The sequence below is a fragment of the Balearica regulorum genome, chromosome 1 (assembly GCF_011004875.1).
Source record: "Balearica regulorum gibbericeps isolate bBalReg1 chromosome 1, bBalReg1.pri, whole genome shotgun sequence".
Classification (NCBI taxonomy): Eukaryota; Metazoa; Chordata; class Aves; order Gruiformes; family Gruidae; genus Balearica; species Balearica regulorum.
The window spans coordinates 135713818-135732712 of record NC_046184.1 but is presented as its reverse complement, the minus strand read 5'-3'; the positions used below and the strand labels follow the sequence as shown (position 1 = coordinate 135732712).

Here is an 18895-nt window from a genome sequence, read left to right as displayed (position 1 = left end):
AAGGGGATGGTAGCAGAACTTTTCTCTTTTCCTTTTTTTTTTTTTTTTTTTAAGATCTCTTTTAAGTAAATGAATAACTTGGCAAAATTAAGCTGCATAAAAATGACTTCTCTTTCCTCTCTGTATCTCCTATTTCCATGTATATAATTCTTCTGTTCTTAACGGTCACTGGTGCTTCCACTCTCCAAAACTGAGAATTCTGAATAGGATTCAGAAAAAGCTCAGCTATTTAATTTTTGATGTTTCTTTCTTAAGAAGAGACACTCGAATTGGCCTTAACCTGATAGCCATCATTCCGGATTTGATGGCTGAAGAAAGTTTATTGTGGGGCAGCTCTAGCAGGCATTCATAGGGCTTTCTTATTTTGTTGTTGTCAAGTCCTCAATGCACATTTAATGTAGAGAGGGTCTCTTTTGTGGTTAGAATTTGGGGAGAACCTTTATGTTCTTGGCCTTGAAAACAAGCTATTGGGATTTCTAGGGACTGTGAGGTTAGTTCCTTTAAGTGGCTGTCTCTCCTTTCCCTGCTCATTCACATTTTCTACAGTATGTCTCAGATTTCCTGTATTCCTGTGACAAACCCTACAAAGTGGAGGTTGAATGTAAACCGTGCATGTTAAGGTGATAGGGGAAAATGCTCTAATACTGTGAGGGACTGTATTTCTTTGAAGGATGTTGCAGAGTCCATGCTGCCTGACGAGTGAACAGTTTGAGCAAGTTGCGTTGCAGAGAACAGGCCAGGGTCTGGGCAGGCAGCTATGGGTTGTAGTTGCTTTCCTGGGTTCCTTGTGACAAAGCAAGAGTATGAGGTCCCAATAATTTTCTTGAACTTGCTGCTTTCCTGAGACTTTCTTAAAGGGAAAACATTCTTTTGTTGAGTATTTTTTAATTTCTTGGGCCTTGGACTGTTTTCCGTTACATAAAATATTTGAGAAATGCATGTGTGGGCTTTTCCAGTTATTTACTCCCATTATTAGGCAATGGGAACTTCTTTAAAAATAAAAGTAAAGAAAATACGATGCTGTAACACCAGTAAGCCATTACAAGTTAGACCTCTGTCAGTGGGGAAGAACAATTGCTTCTGGGACTATAGGAGCTCCTTGTTTATTTATGTTTCAAGATATGAGTGGTATGATGGAAGCCAACAAACACAGACAGGAAGACTAGAGTTATAAGGCAGATTATTATCTAAACCATTCCTTTTTTTTGTTTAGGGCTGAAGAAACTGATGGTGAGGGTTGTTACCAGTTTTAGGCTAAAAAAGTAATTTTGAATATTAATAAAATAGTTTAGATGGTTGTTGTTTTTTGCTTAAGCTTTAATGGTAATTTTAAGCATAACTCATGCAATTTAATCATCTGGTGTTGATTTGCACACCGGTACTGTTTTATGGAATATTGTCATTAGGTACAGTCCAGGGTCTGGTCACCGATGTGGTTTGATGGAATGAATTTTGGAAACTGGTTGGAAATACATGTGTTTGCTGGTCTTCATGAGGCAGATCTCTTCTGTGTGCTGAACCTGGAGCAGTGTATTGACTATCTTTCTAGCCTGTCTAGCCAGACACAGTATTGAGGAGAGTGGCATGCATGTCCTTGAACCTTGCATCCTTAGGAATTATTCAACACTTAACCATTTTTGTGAAGGAAAGACTAAAAACATGAAGCAGACTTCCAAAAACTTGAAGTTCCATTTATTCTGTTGTATTTAATCCACAGAGTATTTTTCCCCACTGATGTTTCTGAACTATCCTTCTGACAATGTAGATTTCTTTCTTTGTCCCCAGATTTACATTTTTTATTGTATATGTCTCATTGTGGGGGTATGTTTTGTTTGTTCTCCACTTTTGTCCCATAGAAGACATGAATTCCTTAGAAATTGTAACCACAAACATATTTATGCCGGGGTGAAGAGCACCAGCTGGTGTGAAGTAAGCTCCTTTATGAAGTGCTGCTGCTGAATTTCATTAGTGACCTGCACTCCTTTTGCTATTCTGGTTCTGGTCAGAGTTTAGTAGCTGGGTCACGTGGGAGATATTGTTCTTTCACGTTATCTTTCTGATGAGATAAATGGGGATTTAGAATGAGGGCACTAACCCCATTTTTCATAGTACCCAGATTGTCACCCCTGCATATATGTTTTGCCAGACACCTAATCCTAATACATTTCAAACACATCTGTTAAGATGACATCAAAATGGGAATTAGACTGTAGCACAGAGCCTAAAAAACCAAATTTCTTCATTTCAGTTGACTAAGTGTCACACTTCATTTTATTTCTTTTTTCCCCCTTATTTTTATGCTTTTTGAGAGTGTATTTTGTTTCAGTGTAATGCCTTTATGTCATATAGACCTTGGTGAAGGGCTGCAGGGAGATGACTGTCAGAGAGATAGAGGTGACTTTTGTTAAAAGTGAGAGAACTGTATTTAAATACCTTAACTTTTGAGTCAGAAAGTTAAGAATTTTGATCGCATGATTTTTACGTTTGGTTTAGTCTGTTACTAAGCAAGTGAGTAATTTCTGTATTTAAATCTGAGGTCGCTATTTGCCTAAAAGTTTAGCATTTATATTTATTAAATTATTTATGTTCTTCCTTCTTCTTTCAGACTTCATAATCGACGAACAGACAAACAAGATTTCAGTGATATCCCCAAACCAGAGAAACTAATGTATGAGGACCTTGAAGAACACATTTCTTGTCTTGAATGTAAGTTTTAGTGCATTTTAGACAGTTTGTTTAACTCCTTAGGGCTTAACAGTTGTAAGACAATTGTCTTGATAGTTTAAGACTGTAGTTGGAATGAAAAAAATCTGACTGATATTGGAAATAAGAAAAAAAAAACTGGCTCAAGTGATGAGGGATTAATTTTCTTCATATTTGCATCTTTAGAGAAGAAGGGTATCTAGTAATAAGTAGACACTAAAATCAAGTTGGTTCTGAAATTTGGGAACATACCTTTCATTCAGAAATCTTGCATAACCTTGTTCTCATTAACACATGTAGGTCTGACAGTTGTTTCAGAATGTTTTAAAATTGTGTAGGATTTTTTTAACTCTGTAGGACTTTTTTTTTTAAACAGCAAAGTGTACTAGTACATGAATGAACTTGAGGCTCTATTATATTTGCTGCATAAAGTAAAACTCCAAGGAGTGTTCATCATGGACTGATAGCAGAGCAGTATTACCAAGTTGTAATTCTGAAGATAAATTTCTGCAGCCATTACATATAGTCCTGTTGATTTTTCCTTCAGTAACTGAGGCTTATGTAGTGTTAGGAATTAGATGTTACTTTAGAAGCGTGTGTAAATATGTGAGGAACACTTGCAATTATGCTGTCATTATTCAGCATTTCTGAGTATTTGGGAACATATGGTTCAGTTACTGAAACATGAATTTTATCCTGGTTTGTTTTTTTCCTCTGAGGTCAGCATTTTATTTATTTACATTTCTGCTCTCTCTTGATTGCAGGAAGAATTTTGTCCTTAGGTGGTGTTTTGCATTGCATGCTCTAAAATGTATGCTTTTCTTGTCAAGCCTGCAGGGTCCGTGTTAGAAATAAGGTACTGTAGAAAGAGGAGGATAATAAAAGTTAATGCACTTTATAGCCATTTGTATATGGAGAAAGAAATAGAAGCACAGGCTTTATTTCCTGGTTTTTAGCATGTGAGTGACATCTTAATGTTGGACCTGAGCAGCCTTATTGCACATGAAACTCTGGGTAAGTGAAATTGTCAATGAGAAAGATGTGAACAGTAAGCTAAACACCTTTCCCATTTCCAAATTTTGTTAGGTCTGTAAAGTCTTGAGACTGGTGGAGATATGTCATTGGGTGGTATAATTAAATACGTAGTTGGTGAAGAGATTATAATTATTGTATGGGAGAGTTAGAATCACTGATTTCAAAGAAAATATTCTGAACTGGTGTGAGTGTTTTCCTGCGTCCGAGACTGGCTTATTCTTTTTGTTGTGGTTAGGTCGTATGGAAGATGGAGTGATCCCCTTGCCCACTCTCCTGAACCTGAGAATATGGCTTTCAGTATTTTGAAAGAATCCGAACAAAAAAGATACTGTTTGTTTAAACAGCAAATGTGCTGATAGTGTTTAGCGATAACTAGCAGAAACTGATGACTCATCTATGCATTTCTCTGCAAAGTTTTACTCAGTCCACTTTTTTTTAATTTACCTTATTTAGTTTTCTTTTTATAAGCTTTAAATGCATTATTTGAATGTGAACCAAGCCTGTAGCCACTAGTGGTTTCTACTCATATTTTAATTAGATTTTGATTTATTTGTTTACTTTTGTATTAGAGACTTTTATCACATACGAGAATAAACTGGCATTTTCTTGGCAATTAGGCCTGAGTAGACGCTGTGCCCAAATAAGTTACCATGGTATCATTTAGTGACGTGTGGTAGTGAAAAGAATAATTTAAAAGTTTGCATATACCAATGATTTCTAAATCAACAGTACTTTAGTTGAATCAGACTGCATCAAAAGACAGTCTGGGTCTGCAGAAGGAAATCACAATGGCTAGAAAGGAGAAGGTAACCCAGGAGGAATTGGGGAATAAGAATGTAAAATCTAAAAGGGAAGTGTAGAATAAGATACAATGAAGGAAGACGTTGATAAGAGTAGAAAAAAACAATGGAGTGAAGGAGATGCCAGAAAAAAGAAGATGGAAAGCCTTTTAATCCTACTGTGAGTGAGCTCTAGCAAGAAAAGATTGGAATTTCCATTGGCAGTAATAGTTTCTAGTTGATGGGCTCCGTCTTAAGGAAATAGTGCATCTCTTGCTGTCCACCCTGACATAAAGGCGTGAAGGTGTACAAAGAGTGTTACCTTTGGTTTTTTCCTTTGTAGTACGGTTAAGGTAAAGATGATTCATACTATATTGTTTTGGGTTTGGATTTTCTGTTTGTGTGGTTAGCAGACCATCAGAACTTAGATATAATATTTAATAGGAGCCTATTTGTGAAAAGAATTTTTTGACTATTTAGATATTACATACCCTGAAACATACTGATGCTTCATATGGAAATAATGTTGTTGTTGATAACCTTTTAGTTTAAACCTAAAGTTAAAGAGAGAGCAAAAAACCAGAGTAGAGTTTCTTCTGAGTGTGATGGCGCATTATTTTGGTCTTAGGTAAAACATACATGGAAGTTACTTTCCTAGGGAAGCTGCAAGGACTTCCTGTTGCTTTTGTAAGAAACTGAAAACATTCTCATAAGTTAGACTGACAGTTTGGCAGAAATTTTCTGTGATGCTTTCATCTGTAATTCCTTTAAAAGAATTTTAATTTGAATAGATTCAGATCATTCTGAGAGGCTGATCGGTTTGGGTGTCGTTTTCCTTCTTGCAAAATATTTCAGTTTTATTACAATGTGGAAAAGAAAAATGCTGGAAACCTTGATAATATTTGAAGGATGGGAAATTGACGTTTTTTAAACCTTTACCACAAACTTAAGGAGATACAAAAGGTTATCTGTACTATATTACACCAAATGCTTGGGAAAATGGTCCTGTGTGTTTCAGCTTGGCTACCTAGAGATAGTGGCTACATCTGACTTTTTATCTCTTTTTATATCTCTTTATATCTTTATGCCATAAAATTGAGATAATAGCAGTCTGCATACTTTGCAAATAAATAATTAAGTAGTTGAGTATCATAGCAATGATCACAGGGGAACCACAGTAATTGTGTTTTTGTAAACTCAGAGCCACATTGCACAGGGAGAAGAAAATATAATGTAGAATATCTGAGTTAGCAATATCCATCCTGCGAACTGAAGAAATAGTATGTGATCAAATAATTAAAGGTTGTTTTATGTGCCTGGAAAGGATGAGCTAAGCTTGGACATGTCATTTTTCTGTGACCTGTATCTTGATTATGTAAAGAAATGAAAACATTCTAGGTTTCTGTTGTATATTTATTCATTAATCTGTTACAGTTTTTTAACAGATGTGTTCCAACAGCTAATTTAAAAACTAACAACTCTGTAATTAAAGCAGCAAGTACAGCCTATGATAATTCTTAATCCTCAGGGAAAGGGTCAAGTTGAAGGGGAAAATGCTCAATTAGTGCTGATGTCTATGTGTTCTAATTCAGCCATTCCCACACTTTGTGTCCATTGCTGTGGTCCACTATTGTAATTACAAAATAATGAAGCCATTGTTCAAATTTCTTCTCCAGATCAGGGGGACATTCCAGAGCAGTGTGAAAGTGATGCCTTGTATCCATCTGGGGACATCGTCAATGGAAACCATGTCACAGCCACTATGCGACCAGCAGCCACTTCGCTGCAGGACCTAAGTGAGTTCTCAGCTCAGAAACAAAAGTGAATACCCTTTTAAAATGTCAAATGTAGAAAACAAAAAGGCAAATATTTAACATTCTGTAGGTATGCATGCTGAAGTGATTGGAATTTTTTTTCCAAAAGTGCGAGGAAGAGGAAGGAATGTTTTCTTTGGCTTTACTCTATGAGGATGACTCTTTCACCCTGGTTTTGGTTAAATTTGTTTTTAATTTAAACACTTTTGCCACCTGTCCCACTCCCCTGTCCAGCTTCTGGAGAGATAATTTTAGTTTTTTCTTTTCTCATTAGGATAATTATTAAATATTATTTCTGCTCTTGATAGAAATAAGACTTGAAAAGTTTTGTTTTGTATTTTTAAAAGTATTTTATGTACTGTGCGTCTGGATTTTTCTTCATTTTTCTTAACTCTGTTTGCAAACTGTATTATCACAATGCTGGGTAGATGAGGAGGATTTTAGTGCAGCATATGCCACTTTTCTAATTGTTCTAGATGGAAGCATTATGATTATTTACAGAAGAGCTTTCTAGCTTCTAACTGTTTGCAATATTTAGTTTGCCCATCTCATTACTATCTGAATACTGCTCTACTTACACAGCTTTTTGAATATACTTGTCACATCAGCAGTGTGTCCTGCAATAAGGGTTTTCAAAGGGGTTTTAAGTACTTTTTGCTTTATAAATATAAAGAATTGTATCCAACCATGTTGCAGAGAGGGAAAGAGTATAGTAACATGAACTTTAGGATAACAGAGATTTAATGAGAAGGTCCATGGTAGGAATGAGAAGTGCATAGGGAGATTTGTCAACTCTGTGGCCTCTACTTTGGCTCTTCGTGAGTCATATATCAGGTTAAAAATTTATAGAGGTAGGAAGAAATGTTACCAGATACCTAAGAATAACTTTGGTATATGGATAAACAATATATCCAGTTGTTTTTCATTTACTGTTAATGATGTTATACAGGATCCTGTTAGTTATTTGTATGCTACTGTAGTAGATTACTGAACTACGTAAATCAAATCACAGATGTTGAAATAATTTTCCACAGCGGTGCAGGATCAAAGACATGTTGAAGAACAGAATAGAGACGTTGAGAAAAACTTAGAAGTAGAAAGGAAAACAACAGAAGAAATGAAAGAGAGAGAAGACCAGGAAGCTGTGGAAAGAGAGCAAAAAGAAGTGGAAAAGCTTAACAAAGAGGTGGTGATTTAGTATTTTAATTTCTGACAGTAATGCAGCTTTGTAGTGCCATGTATTTTAGGATTGCTCTGTGTGTTACTTGTATAAAAAGAGCTTTTATTCTTTCAGTGAAAGTAGTAGCGGTTAAGTTCTTTAATCTATTTGCACAATTAACCAAAGAGTCTCGCTAGAATTTCTCCTTATGCCAAGTAACTTTTTCACTGGAAACAGATGCTTTTTCTTCCATGCTTCATGTAAGTGCAAGCTGCAGTTTTATGGCCAGAACTTCGAAGGCAGCTATCACCAGGCTATCTATTGGAACAAACTGTGCATTCACTGACTTTCTGGTCTGGGCCACTGCTGGTGAGGCACCACCAGAACGTGTTCATGTTCACCTGTTCATTAGCCTGTATCAGGGTATCTAGGGCACTTCGCTGGAAGGAGGAGTTCTAAGGAGACCTTAAGTAGTTTGCTTGTATCTCTTTGAGCTGATGTGGCATGAGTTGAAGCAGTGTTCTGGACTTCTAGGACCTGTATAAAACCTGGCTTTTTTGCTCCTTCCCATTTCGTCTTCCCCTTCCCACCCTTAAACCTGGGTTAATTTGATTCGGCGTAGGGGTACTGATCAGTCGTGCTCGTGCTGCCCTTCACACCAGCAAACTAGGCCCTTCAAGAAACTTGCATACCTGTGCCAGCTCATCTTCTTCAGTTCACGTGTGATGTCATATATAGAAGCCTCACAGCATCACAGCCATCCAGACAGGGTTAGAGTGCGATTTCTTCAATGTCAGTTTTTGAATTGAAGCAATAGCTTGACAGTTCATCTTGAACTGCACGTAACAAGTTTAATGCTGTTTAAACTTGTGTATTTTACCGAAGTTAACACGAAATCCTGAACGTAGTGCAGGTATTAAGGGATAAAGGTATTTTTCTTGAGCTGATCAGTATTTAATTTTGATTTTCTGTCTTAAAGTGGATCCAAGACTCAATGAAAACAGATGAAGAAAAAGAAGATAAAGAGGGGGTAAAATCTGAAAACAGTAATTCTAGTGCTGAAGATAATATAAAGGATCCTATTCCAAATCCATTAGAAAAATACATGAGAATAATTCAGCAGCGCAGAGAGCAGGAACTGGCAAACAAGGTGATTATTCTCAAAACTGGGTCCCAAAAATACTATTTACTGAATTTGTGTCTTCTTGCTAAATATGCTTAGAATGAAAAACAATACTTTTTTTTTCCTCTTCATTCAGAAAGCTTTATGTAACAACCTGCAGTGTTTGAATTTGTATTGCAGTAATATGTTGATTCAAAAGAAAAAAAAAAACTGAAAACTTTCTTCTATAAGGGTTTTTGTTCTGGTATGCTGTGGGGGGGGGGGTGGGTTAGGTTTTTTTAGGTACTAGGACAGTATTTTAAATTTAAATGTCCTCAATTTTTACTTTGAACTGTAACTACAGTTTGAATCTACACAGGTCCACTTATGTTCCACTAACACAACTGATTGATAGAATTTATTCTGGCAAAATGGAAAAGTTGTTGACCCTAAAGATGAAGTACGTACACAGGTGAACGTTACTCTGGTGAAGGACTGCAGCGTCGTTTTGTTCAGACATTATCCAACCCAATTTTGTAAAGTGTTGTTATTCTAGATGCAGTACAGCCTTTGAAGAAATAGGCTGGCTCCTTCAGAAGATTTTTATTTTCAGTTAGGTGCCTGAAAATCCAGATACTATTATTAGAGTCACTTAGACCTTAAGAACCAGTTACAGAAGGTGTGTTTTCTTCTTGATTGCCAGGATTCAAAAAAAGAAGAAATAGGAGAAGCCTCACTCACAGAGGGACTTATGTCTAGTGGAAAGGATGACAGGTAAGGCTTGTGTATTACTATTAATCACTTCTATTACTCCATATTAATAATTATAGTATGAATTATGATTAAGAGACATCTGCCTTCTTAAGTACTAGTTTATTTTGCTTTTTAAAAGCAAATGTGTTGGAAAAATTGAGGATCCTTCCAATTCTTATACAGTTAAGTTAAACACTGTGTGGGATTTGGACCTGTGCTGATTTTGGCTGCCTGTGGTGAGTTACCACAGCGGGGGCATTTTCTCTGGTTCTCTCCAGACATCGATAAAATAAGGATATGTGGGTTTTAGTTGCTTAAGAGGAAAAAACCAACCACCCTCTATCAAATCTTTCAGTTTATTTAAGGATGTAGAATTGAAAATATATATAAGCCAAAAATATGGAGTGGTTAAAAAAAATTTAAATGCTCACACTAACCATAGTAATGATTCAGTATTACCCATGCCTTTAAAGTCCTGTTTTATGCAGCAGATGCTACCCTGGTGCTCCTGTATTGTATCTGTGTCGTGTTCTTTTCACTGGCTAAAGACTACAAAAGTTGTGGAGAGATAGTACCAGTTTTTTGGTAGATGAGATGGCTTTCTGTTCATGAAGGCCCAAACCCTCACCCTTCAAGGCTTGCTTATTTACTTCACTGAAACGCAAGAGAATTGCAGCATAGGCAGGCTCTTAACTTGCTTTTTAAAACAACGTGTTTATATTTAAGAGTGACGATAAGAAACTACTTTAGACTCATACCTCTTTCTTTCCCTCCCTCCTACCCTTAATCTAGCACTGCAGGCATTTCTCAGGGAGATGTGGATGAAAACTTCTGGTGAACACTAGCTACTCAATTATTATTATTAATTATTATTACTACAATAAAATGTTTTAAAATCAGTTTTCTTCCTGTAAAAAGTTGTAATAAATGTGCAGGCTATATAATTATAAATTAATAAAGCTGATTTTGAGCTGTCTCATCACTTCAATCACTGACTTCAAAGAGTCCTGATGTGTTATTAATCCCTCCAGAGGCCCTTGAGGGGGTTGAGAGAAAGGACAAGGCTCTGTAAAGGAATGAATCTGCATGTTCAGGCTTTAGCAGGGAAAGTCCTATAAACTTTGACAGCTTTTCAAGTGGTGCCCCCCCCCCAGCCCCTTCCCCTCCAGGTGTTACAAACTGCACATCAAAGTAAGAGTGTACAGGGAACAACAAAAAAATTCTGTCATCATCACATTTTCAAAGAAGTTGTGTCCTGCGGAGAGAGAGAGCGGAGCATGACAGGCCAGAGCTGACCTGCCCCTTCTCCTGCTCTGGCAGGGAAGCAAATGCTTTTAAAAGCAGCCTGATCTTGTGTGTCACCTTCTTGGTATGAACCAGCCCAGAATGGAGAGATTCAAATAAAAAAATGCTATTTAAGTCACCTTTATTTAAGCTTTGTATTTTGTAGGTAGATTATAGGCAAGATCATTAAACTTTATTTACAGTATAAAATACAGTATTTTTTTTTTTTAATCAATGAAGTAATTTTGGGCAGCAGCATATATTACAACTTGCACTGCATCTGAGGCTGCTCATCTTGACCTGACTACAAGAACACGAAGCCAAGTTTGACAGAATTTCAGGGCAAAAACCAAAGCTCTGTCTTGAATTCACTGGCCGTTGAAAGCCCATGTGCCAAAAACGTGACAGAAACAAACTTCACTTTTAGAAATCAAGATAAAAAGCAATTTGGTGGCCAGTCTTAATTTTACACGCTGCTCAGTTTGGTGTTGCAGCACTGCTGGCATTTGCAAAATTTCCGAGACTCCTTCCGTGTGAGGTCAGGAATGGGATGGGCCGTGCTTGTTGCATTATGCTGGCCTGGAACAACTACCAACACTTGATGCTAGAGCCACTCGCTGGTTGACAACGCTGAAGCGTACGCCTACAGCGCATCCTTCCCCATACAGGAGCGAAGGGGCACTACCAAACCCTACACGTTCGGCTTCGGAGAGAGACATAAAGCCTGGAGAGGCGCTGGTACGGAGGAGCTGTAGGTCTGGTTTCAAATAAGCGTACACAAGTGTTGTCTATTATCTACAAATATTTATTTTAACACTTGGATGTAACTACAGGAAGCCCTTGGCACTGATAGAAAATATTGATTCACTGTTAGGTTACAAAAATTTATACATAGCAAAATTTAATGCTCTTTACATAAAAATATTAGACTACTTAAACAAAACTTCAAAAACTCCCAGTAATAGCTACACTGAATTAGAAAAGAATTAGGCTTTAAGACACTGCCTCCATTATTACCCTTATGCAAACACTGGGCTAGAACATCACCTGCATTGCTGTAGAAATGTCTCCTTCATGCAACAGGTAAGAACATACACTAGGCTATTTTTGTCATATTTGCTCTACATTGATCAACTTTTTGCCCCTTTTTTGAAACTGTCAAATTAGACTTCAGTATTTAACCAAAAAACGAAGTTGTATTTGAGGTTAATGCCCCCCCCAAATGCCTTTACTCAAATACTGACTCAAAGAAATTTGTGCTTCCTTTGACTGATGTTCTGCAAACAGTCAAAACTATCAAACCACACATCAGCTTAACATGGGTATGACTTGAATATTTAATTTTTTTCAAATGACCGATGTATTTTACTTTCCCCCCCAACATTTATATATATATATATCATATAGAACAAACACCAAATATACCATCACTAATACTCAAGATATCACTGAATGTTTCTGAAAAAAACCCATTAATTAGAAGGCAGACTCCTATGGGAAATGACTTTAAAATGGCACCAGTTTCTTTGTTGTTTTTTTTTTTTTCTGAACACCACGTTTTCTTAATGTGCTAATTAATTTGTAAAAAGGAAAACACGTAAGCACTGACTATAAATCTGCTAAGCACCAAGATAGAGAAAGGTGGACATCCTGTATTCTGGTTTATGGCTGTACTTTTTATCATTTGTCTAAGACTCTGCAAACTTTCTCATCCGCTCATTTGGAATAGTCAGATCAGTGTCATTTTAATAAGGTAACACTTTTCACTTACTTAAAATGTAGGATAATGGTCTCCTGCCACTATATAAATGCTAAGACATTTATAGAAAATAAATATTAAGGCAAAGCTGACATTTATTTTCAAAGAAGGGGATCATTATCCGGATCCAGGGATCTACATTCCATTAAATAGTTAATAAAAAGATTAAAACTTGGGACATCTGCTCAACACTCACGTAAGCGCAGGAGCATGACTGCTTCATCATAAAAAAGTGTGGCACAAAAGTAGAGTGTTGTTCCCGTGGCCCGTGTAAAGAGCATTCAGAGACGGCCCCGTTGCAACTTAGGAACTGCTGCAACCGTGCCATCACGTAAGCATGAGCTGTGGGAAATCTTAGCCAGCCACAGTTTCATTTGGTATATAAATGGAGATACTGAATCACGTGTGGTCACGCATGCCTTTGCCTAAGGTCTGTGCAGAGATCTACTGCCTGCTGGTTTGGAGCTCCTGCCACGGTTTTGTGCAGGACGTCACGCTGTAGAACATGGCAAATACTAAATACCGAAAGTCTCGAAGAAGAATATAATTTGGTCACTTATTGTGAAGTGTTGCCTTTTAAAATGCCTAGAATAAAACCTCCATTCTCTGTATGAAAGGATGGAAGATTACCCATGGGAAGATTTCCCTATGAATGTGTTCCAGGAGCTGGAATGTGAAGCTTTTGCACTTCTCTCTAATTTTGTTTGGTAGACACACATCTGTACTGCAGAGCAGCTATTTGCTGATTTGTCAGAGCTACAGAATTCTTCTGCTGAATTACTGTGGCAAACATTTATGTGTAAGAATTGAGTTGCTCTTTTGACCGAGACTGGATATCCTGAAGCTCCTGCTCTTCTTTTGCTTTGATATCTTGGTAGGCCTGCATTTTGCTTGCATCCTTTAAGTAGGCCCAGTTAGAAGACAGTATCATGAGGAAGTGGATCTGGAAGAGAAGGGTGAGCATGATGGCTAGTGAGCATGTCAAGAGGCAAAGCAAGCTGCTAGTTAGATTAATAGACGCTCTTTAAAACGACGACCAAAAAACCAGTTATTCTACGTTAATAAGCATTCTGTTATTAAAACAAGCACAGGGGCTATTTTCAAAGATCTCTAGAGTTTGGCATGCCAATACTTCAGGTGGTTATTCACAGTTTAGAGAAAGTTAGTGTAACGGTAATAAAATGAGTTGTACGGATCAATTAAAATGCAGAATGGGGGGAAGCAGAACAGAAGTTTTCTATGTGGCAAAACATGTATTCTGTAAACTATGAGGTGCTCTGAAGAACTGCTTCCTAAGGTTGCGGTGTTTATGCATAACCAAGCCCAGATCCTGGTAATTCTTTTCCCCCAACAAGCAGATGAGAATTCCACCCTCCCCCTGGAAAAAGCCTGAAACTGTAAACAAGTTTTATTTACGTGACCAAGGCTACATTAACATATTGAAAAGTTAAACAACAAAACATGAACCCAAAACTAAGCAAAAGCATGCTATCTCTGAGTTAAGAAGTCTTCATCTTATATTTTTACAACTACATTTGAAACTTCCATTGTCCAACCTCAGGTGAAGAGTTTTACATCATACATAGCAACTGGTTCTTTAATTATTGTGTGGACTTTTTCTAGTTCGTGCATTCATCTCTTCCCATCTCTTCTTTTCACCATACTTCATGCAAAACAAAAATCTACATCTGAAAACACCGATTCCCCTCTCCTTTTTTTTAATCCCAACAGTGTAAAAAGGCCTCTATGATCTCTGCATGGTTTTGCTTCCCGGGCAGTCGTACTTACAGTTTTGAGATCTGGCTACTGAGAAATCAGTTACTAAAGTGCAAGCCGTACAAGACCAGAAGCTTTTCATATGCTATTTCACATGCCATTTCTTACTAGTTCAGGGTCCAAAAAAAAGGACGTGATTGTTTGACGCAGCGCTAATACAAGGATGTATTTCCTCCCAGAGTGTGATTTGAAAATAACCCACTTTATCATCTGTGCACTGGAAACAGAAGCCAACTAATTCATAATACCCGGGCTTCTGATTTCTGCCAAAGGAGACTGGCGCTACCTTACTATTCCTTTTCTTTTGTATCATCTAGAGTTTGTGTGCTCGGGGGGGGTTCTATTTGGTGTTCAGGATGAGAAGGAATAACTAATCCTGACCCTGAACTGTTCCAGTATTTGTTTTAGAGATGAATGTTAGAAAGCAAGTGGTGACTTGAAATGGAAACATCCCATCTTCAGAGGATGCTTTATAAACACCCCTACAGTAACTGAATCCTCTCGACATGTAAAAATAGCCAGATCTCATCCACATCACAGTTCATATACAAGAAGTCATTTCATTAATCTGATAAGCTAAATGATGCTTACTGAAGCTATTTACAATTACTGTAACAAAACTCAGAAAGCTAGACTTTTAGCCTAGGGTGTCAGTGGTATTTCAGGCTACGCAATGCAGCTCTTTACTGGGCTTATACAATTTAGAATTTAGTGCAGCAATCTTCCCGACTCTTAAACTTCAAAACAGCATAGTTATATGTGGTAGCCATCATGTAGATCAGCTGGTGGAAGAGAACAAAATACAGGAGAGTAAGATACAACAAGGCGAGACCGCTCAAGCCCACATGGGCAACTGTTGATACTTTTACAACAGACGTTACTCTGAGCTTCTTCCAGGGTGAAGATGCAAGAGAAATAACTTGCCATTTATCTGGAGAGGATAACCTACATACAGACCTAAGGCTATTGCATCAACAAGTAGTGACTAGTACACCTGGATTTGGCTGACATGAGGTTAGAAGCTGGCAGCTAGAGGAAGCGTTAAACATATGGAGCAAGTCATCTTGTTAACGTCCCTTTTTCCAACTGCTACCTGTAATTGGCATTGCGGAGCTGGACTAGTCAAACTGCCTGCATCCAGACGAAAAACCCAAGAGGTTACAAGCGATTGATCAAAAAAACCGACAAAAATGAAAAGAAATAGCGGATGTAAAAACAGAAATAGTGGGGAGAAGTAGGATTTTCAAAGGACACGCAAGGAATTTTATTCTAAGGATGGGGGGGGTGGGTTAACGTGACTTCTTAAAGCAAAAGGTCAGGACCTGCTGACCTGCAATGACCACACCACAGCAGCAAATAACGGCGATTACAGCTCACCCTCCTTAATGGCCAGTATCACTACTACTCAGATACACAAAATTTCATCTTAAAGCATCTTAAGCCTGAAAGGAACATGTTACACAATAAAACAACAAAAAAATGCTACCCACCAATGCTATGACAGTGGCACCAGCTCCAGCACAAGCCACAATGAACAGGTGATAAGACATGTAGAACTAGAGAAAAAACACATTAAAAACATTGAAGGAATTGAGGATAGTATAAAATGCATTTCAACTGTGGTAAAGAATAAGGATAATAAAACTGTCTGCATAGCAAGGTATTCAAAGCTTTAGAAAATAAAAATGTTCTGACATAATTTTCATTTCTTGGATGACCTAACACAGAATAATTTCAATGTTGTGTTTAAATCAATCTCTTTATACTATTAATATTAGTTTTCTCCCAAAACTTTCATCAATTTATTTATTATGCTGTGCCCAAGTGACTTGGAGGCAAAAGCTGCACGCAGGTTATGTTTCTGTACCTCATTCGTGTTGCAGATGTTCTCTAAAATCGGGCCACAGGCTTTGCCAGGTACAGCATTCCAAGGGATAATACCTGAAATACCACAGCAAAAGAAACCACTCATTTTAGCAATCAACACATGCTTTCTGTTCCTCTCTCATCTTTTCCGCCCACTTGCCAGTTGTGTTCCCGTTCTGGGCATCGGCGCGCTGACCAGTACAGCTTTGAGTTGGCAGGAGGAATTAAAACAACTCGCTCAAGTTGTGCCTTCTCCTTATACCAAGGCTGGCTGCCAAGACATGTTCTCAGATGTGGTTTTCCCATATGGCAGCCAAATGGTTGGTTGGGTTTTTTGCACTTCAGGTCCAGCCACACACTGCCTCCTCCCCCACTCAGCCCCAAAAGGGATAATCTGCGTCTCAGAGGTACTTGGCATCTTTCAGGATAGCACTTACTAGATTAAGTTCTACTTGAACAAGTAACTGCTGGAGAAGAGTGTGAATATGGAGCTAGGGGGAAGAATTACAGAAGGATTTTTCTTTCTGGTTTAGTTCCAGTAGGTAAAAAAAGCATTAAGTGAACACCGCCACAAGAAAATTCACTCTGCCGTACCTCATGTACTCCCCATTACTTTTCTTACATGACTGAAAATCTGAAAAGTTGACAAGGATCTGGAAAGTTTAAAATAACCTAAACTTTTAGGCCCACAACAGATATAAAGCTTCAGCAAAAGCTATTTGAAACAGGAGAAAACCAGTTTGTCTCCTCCATGTAACTCAGCTGGTTGGAATTAGCAACTCTGTAAGGGGCAGGTCATTGAAATTATCTTGGGATGGTATGGCTTTCAAAATGATTTTATAGGATTTACTTCAAAGCTAGCTTCTTCTCTGCAACTGCAATATATACTTGAAGCCTTTTAGCTATTGCTTCCACCCAAAACTGCGAGGACAGTTCAGTGACACAAGTTGCCTGTTAAGGAGCTGCTCTCTCACATCACTCATTGAAACCCAAATGATTTTACTGAGCAGAGGAACAGCACAACCCTCCACGGTGCTCGTACAACTGCAAAACAACCAGGAGAAGCAGAAAGGCGGAGGAGCACATCTTCCCCCTGCACTCCTAGGCTTTGCTGCTGAAGAAAACGTCTTCCGAGCCTTCTTGCTGTCAGTTGCTAAAATCGGATGCAAACATTTAACTGATTTGGAACTTCTTGCTTTTAAAATTAGTATATCTTATCTTCTCCTACTGGACTTACAGCCCAGATAGGAAAGCAAAACCAAGCTTTCTTTTTCAACTCTGAATCTGTTTTCTCAGCTTTGAATGACTTAGTCCAAAGAAAGAAACATTCCTAGAAATTGCTAGCTGAAATGAAGCCAGAAGTAACGGTGACAAGAGCTCTTCTGCACAAGGGAAGCTGAAAAGATTAACTTCAGGAAAAACTCACCTTAAGGAATGAACTACTTGAAAAGCCTGGCCCCGTTTTAAACTACTGTCCCACTCCTCTGCTACCTGCACCCACTCGGATTTCTGTGTGCCATCAGAAAGCAATATTAATTCATTAATAGGTAAGCCAGACTCCTGATTGCAGGTTTTTGGTCTTTTAACTGAAAGTAATTGTTAGAGCAAAGTTCAAGTGTTAACTTCATAAAAACCAGGTTTTTTGAAAGGAAAGAATACATGCACAGGGGTTCAAAAACCAGAATCTGGTTATCTATTTCTCAGCACTTTTTCTAAGCAGTTTATTTTGAGGCTGATCTATTTTTAAACCTAATATTATAGTATTGGAAACCACTACAAACTCATTTTAGATAAATGACTTGCCAGTTCAGTTAAATTGATTGCATCTGGAAAGAGATCAGCGTAATCTGAATTAATTAGAAAAGTAATAGCACATTCAGAGATACAAGATGCTTTCGCATTTGGTTCATTGGATAAGGCTGAGACAAAACTACCAAAGAGAGACTAAGGAGAAAGGATAAGGCATTTAATCAGGATTAAAATAAGTACCGTATTGCCTGATATCCACGCAGATCTGGTCCCCTGGAACTGTCACATTTGTCTGAAGAGATTTGATGACTTCGCAAGTTGACCATATGTTATAGAACATAAAGACAGGCACAGCAGAGAAGCCAAAGACCCCAAGCCAGGCCACTCCAAGCACATAGGTAAGGAAAACAAACTGGGCAGAGAAAACACAAGCACTTCACGTTTATTCTTTGAATAGAACACTTGAATTTTCCTTAAAAAGGCTTCAAAATAATCTTTAAGCATACTTTCAGAAATCAAGTAATAAAACATTTGATTTCTAAGCACAAATAAAATCAGTATTCTCATTGATTACAAATACTTTGGTAGTTTAAGTGCTACTGAGAAAGTAATTCAGACATTTCCTTTTTCATCAGCCTGCTTGAATAAACAGCTTGCCCTCCTAAAAGAGCAGTCCATTAATTTCTCAAGATTCTCAGTGAAGCAAGAGTGCTGGTTGTAGGCTAAAACCAATAAAACCCCAACAAAAATCAATTTAAGGAGGTTTTTTTTAATTAACTGTAACATACTAGCTTTTCTATACAACTTGCAAATCAAAACAATAGAGTGAATCGATGTTCAGAGAGCTCTCCCATACTCCCTGATTTACTTAAATCAATTTTGAATGTAACATTTGATAATACCTATTTTTGAGAACATACCACAACTGTTACAGCAGATCAGAAAGCTTCAATTGATTTAATACACATTGTCAAGAAGAAAATTAGTTACTTCACCTTAGAGAATCATGGATTTTCCATTGAAATTTGCTGGTTTGGGTTTGCTCTTTTTGAAAAAAAAAATAAAAAAAATTACACGCATTTCCTTTGGTAAGATTATAAGGTATGGCACTCATTG

At 37.6% G+C, this 18895-nt stretch overlaps 2 protein-coding genes across 11 annotated transcripts in view; one reads left to right on the top strand and one right to left on the bottom strand.

Annotated features, from left to right (window-relative positions):
* Window positions 1-10307, top strand: part of OFD1 (OFD1 centriole and centriolar satellite protein) — a 35663-nt gene extending 25356 nt beyond the window's left edge. Inside the window, exons 18-23 of one of the 2 annotated variants that reach the window (XM_075775878.1) lie at window positions 2606-2706; window positions 6194-6313; window positions 7366-7517; window positions 8470-8640; window positions 9296-9366; window positions 10138-10307. In XM_075775878.1, coding sequence (XP_075631993.1) covers window positions 2606-2706; window positions 6194-6313; window positions 7366-7517; window positions 8470-8640; window positions 9296-9366; window positions 10138-10183 — 661 coding nt within the window. In that variant the 3' untranslated portion in view covers window positions 10184-10307. The remainder of the gene's footprint in view (window positions 1-2605; window positions 2707-6193; window positions 6314-7365; window positions 7518-8469; window positions 8641-9295; window positions 9367-10137) is intronic. The other variant, XM_075775871.1, reaches the window with a different exon arrangement.
* A 447-nt stretch (window positions 10308-10754) lies between these two features.
* The window catches only part of GPM6B (glycoprotein M6B), a 110530-nt gene continuing 102389 nt past the window's right edge, over window positions 10755-18895 (bottom strand). For 5 of the 9 annotated variants that reach the window (XM_075776130.1, XM_075776138.1, XM_075776103.1 and 2 more), the window contains 4 exons: window positions 18020-18191; window positions 16032-16105; window positions 15655-15720; window positions 10755-13331 (listed from right to left, as the gene is read on the bottom strand). In XM_075776130.1, the coding sequence (XP_075632245.1) occupies window positions 13182-13331; window positions 15655-15720; window positions 16032-16105; window positions 18020-18191 (462 nt within the window). In that variant the 3' untranslated portion in view covers window positions 10755-13181. Of the gene's footprint in view, window positions 14947-15654; window positions 15721-16031; window positions 16106-18019; window positions 18192-18895 lie in introns of all 9 variants that reach the window. The other 4 variants (XM_075776112.1, XM_075776153.1, XM_075776148.1 and 1 more) reach the window with 1 other exon arrangement.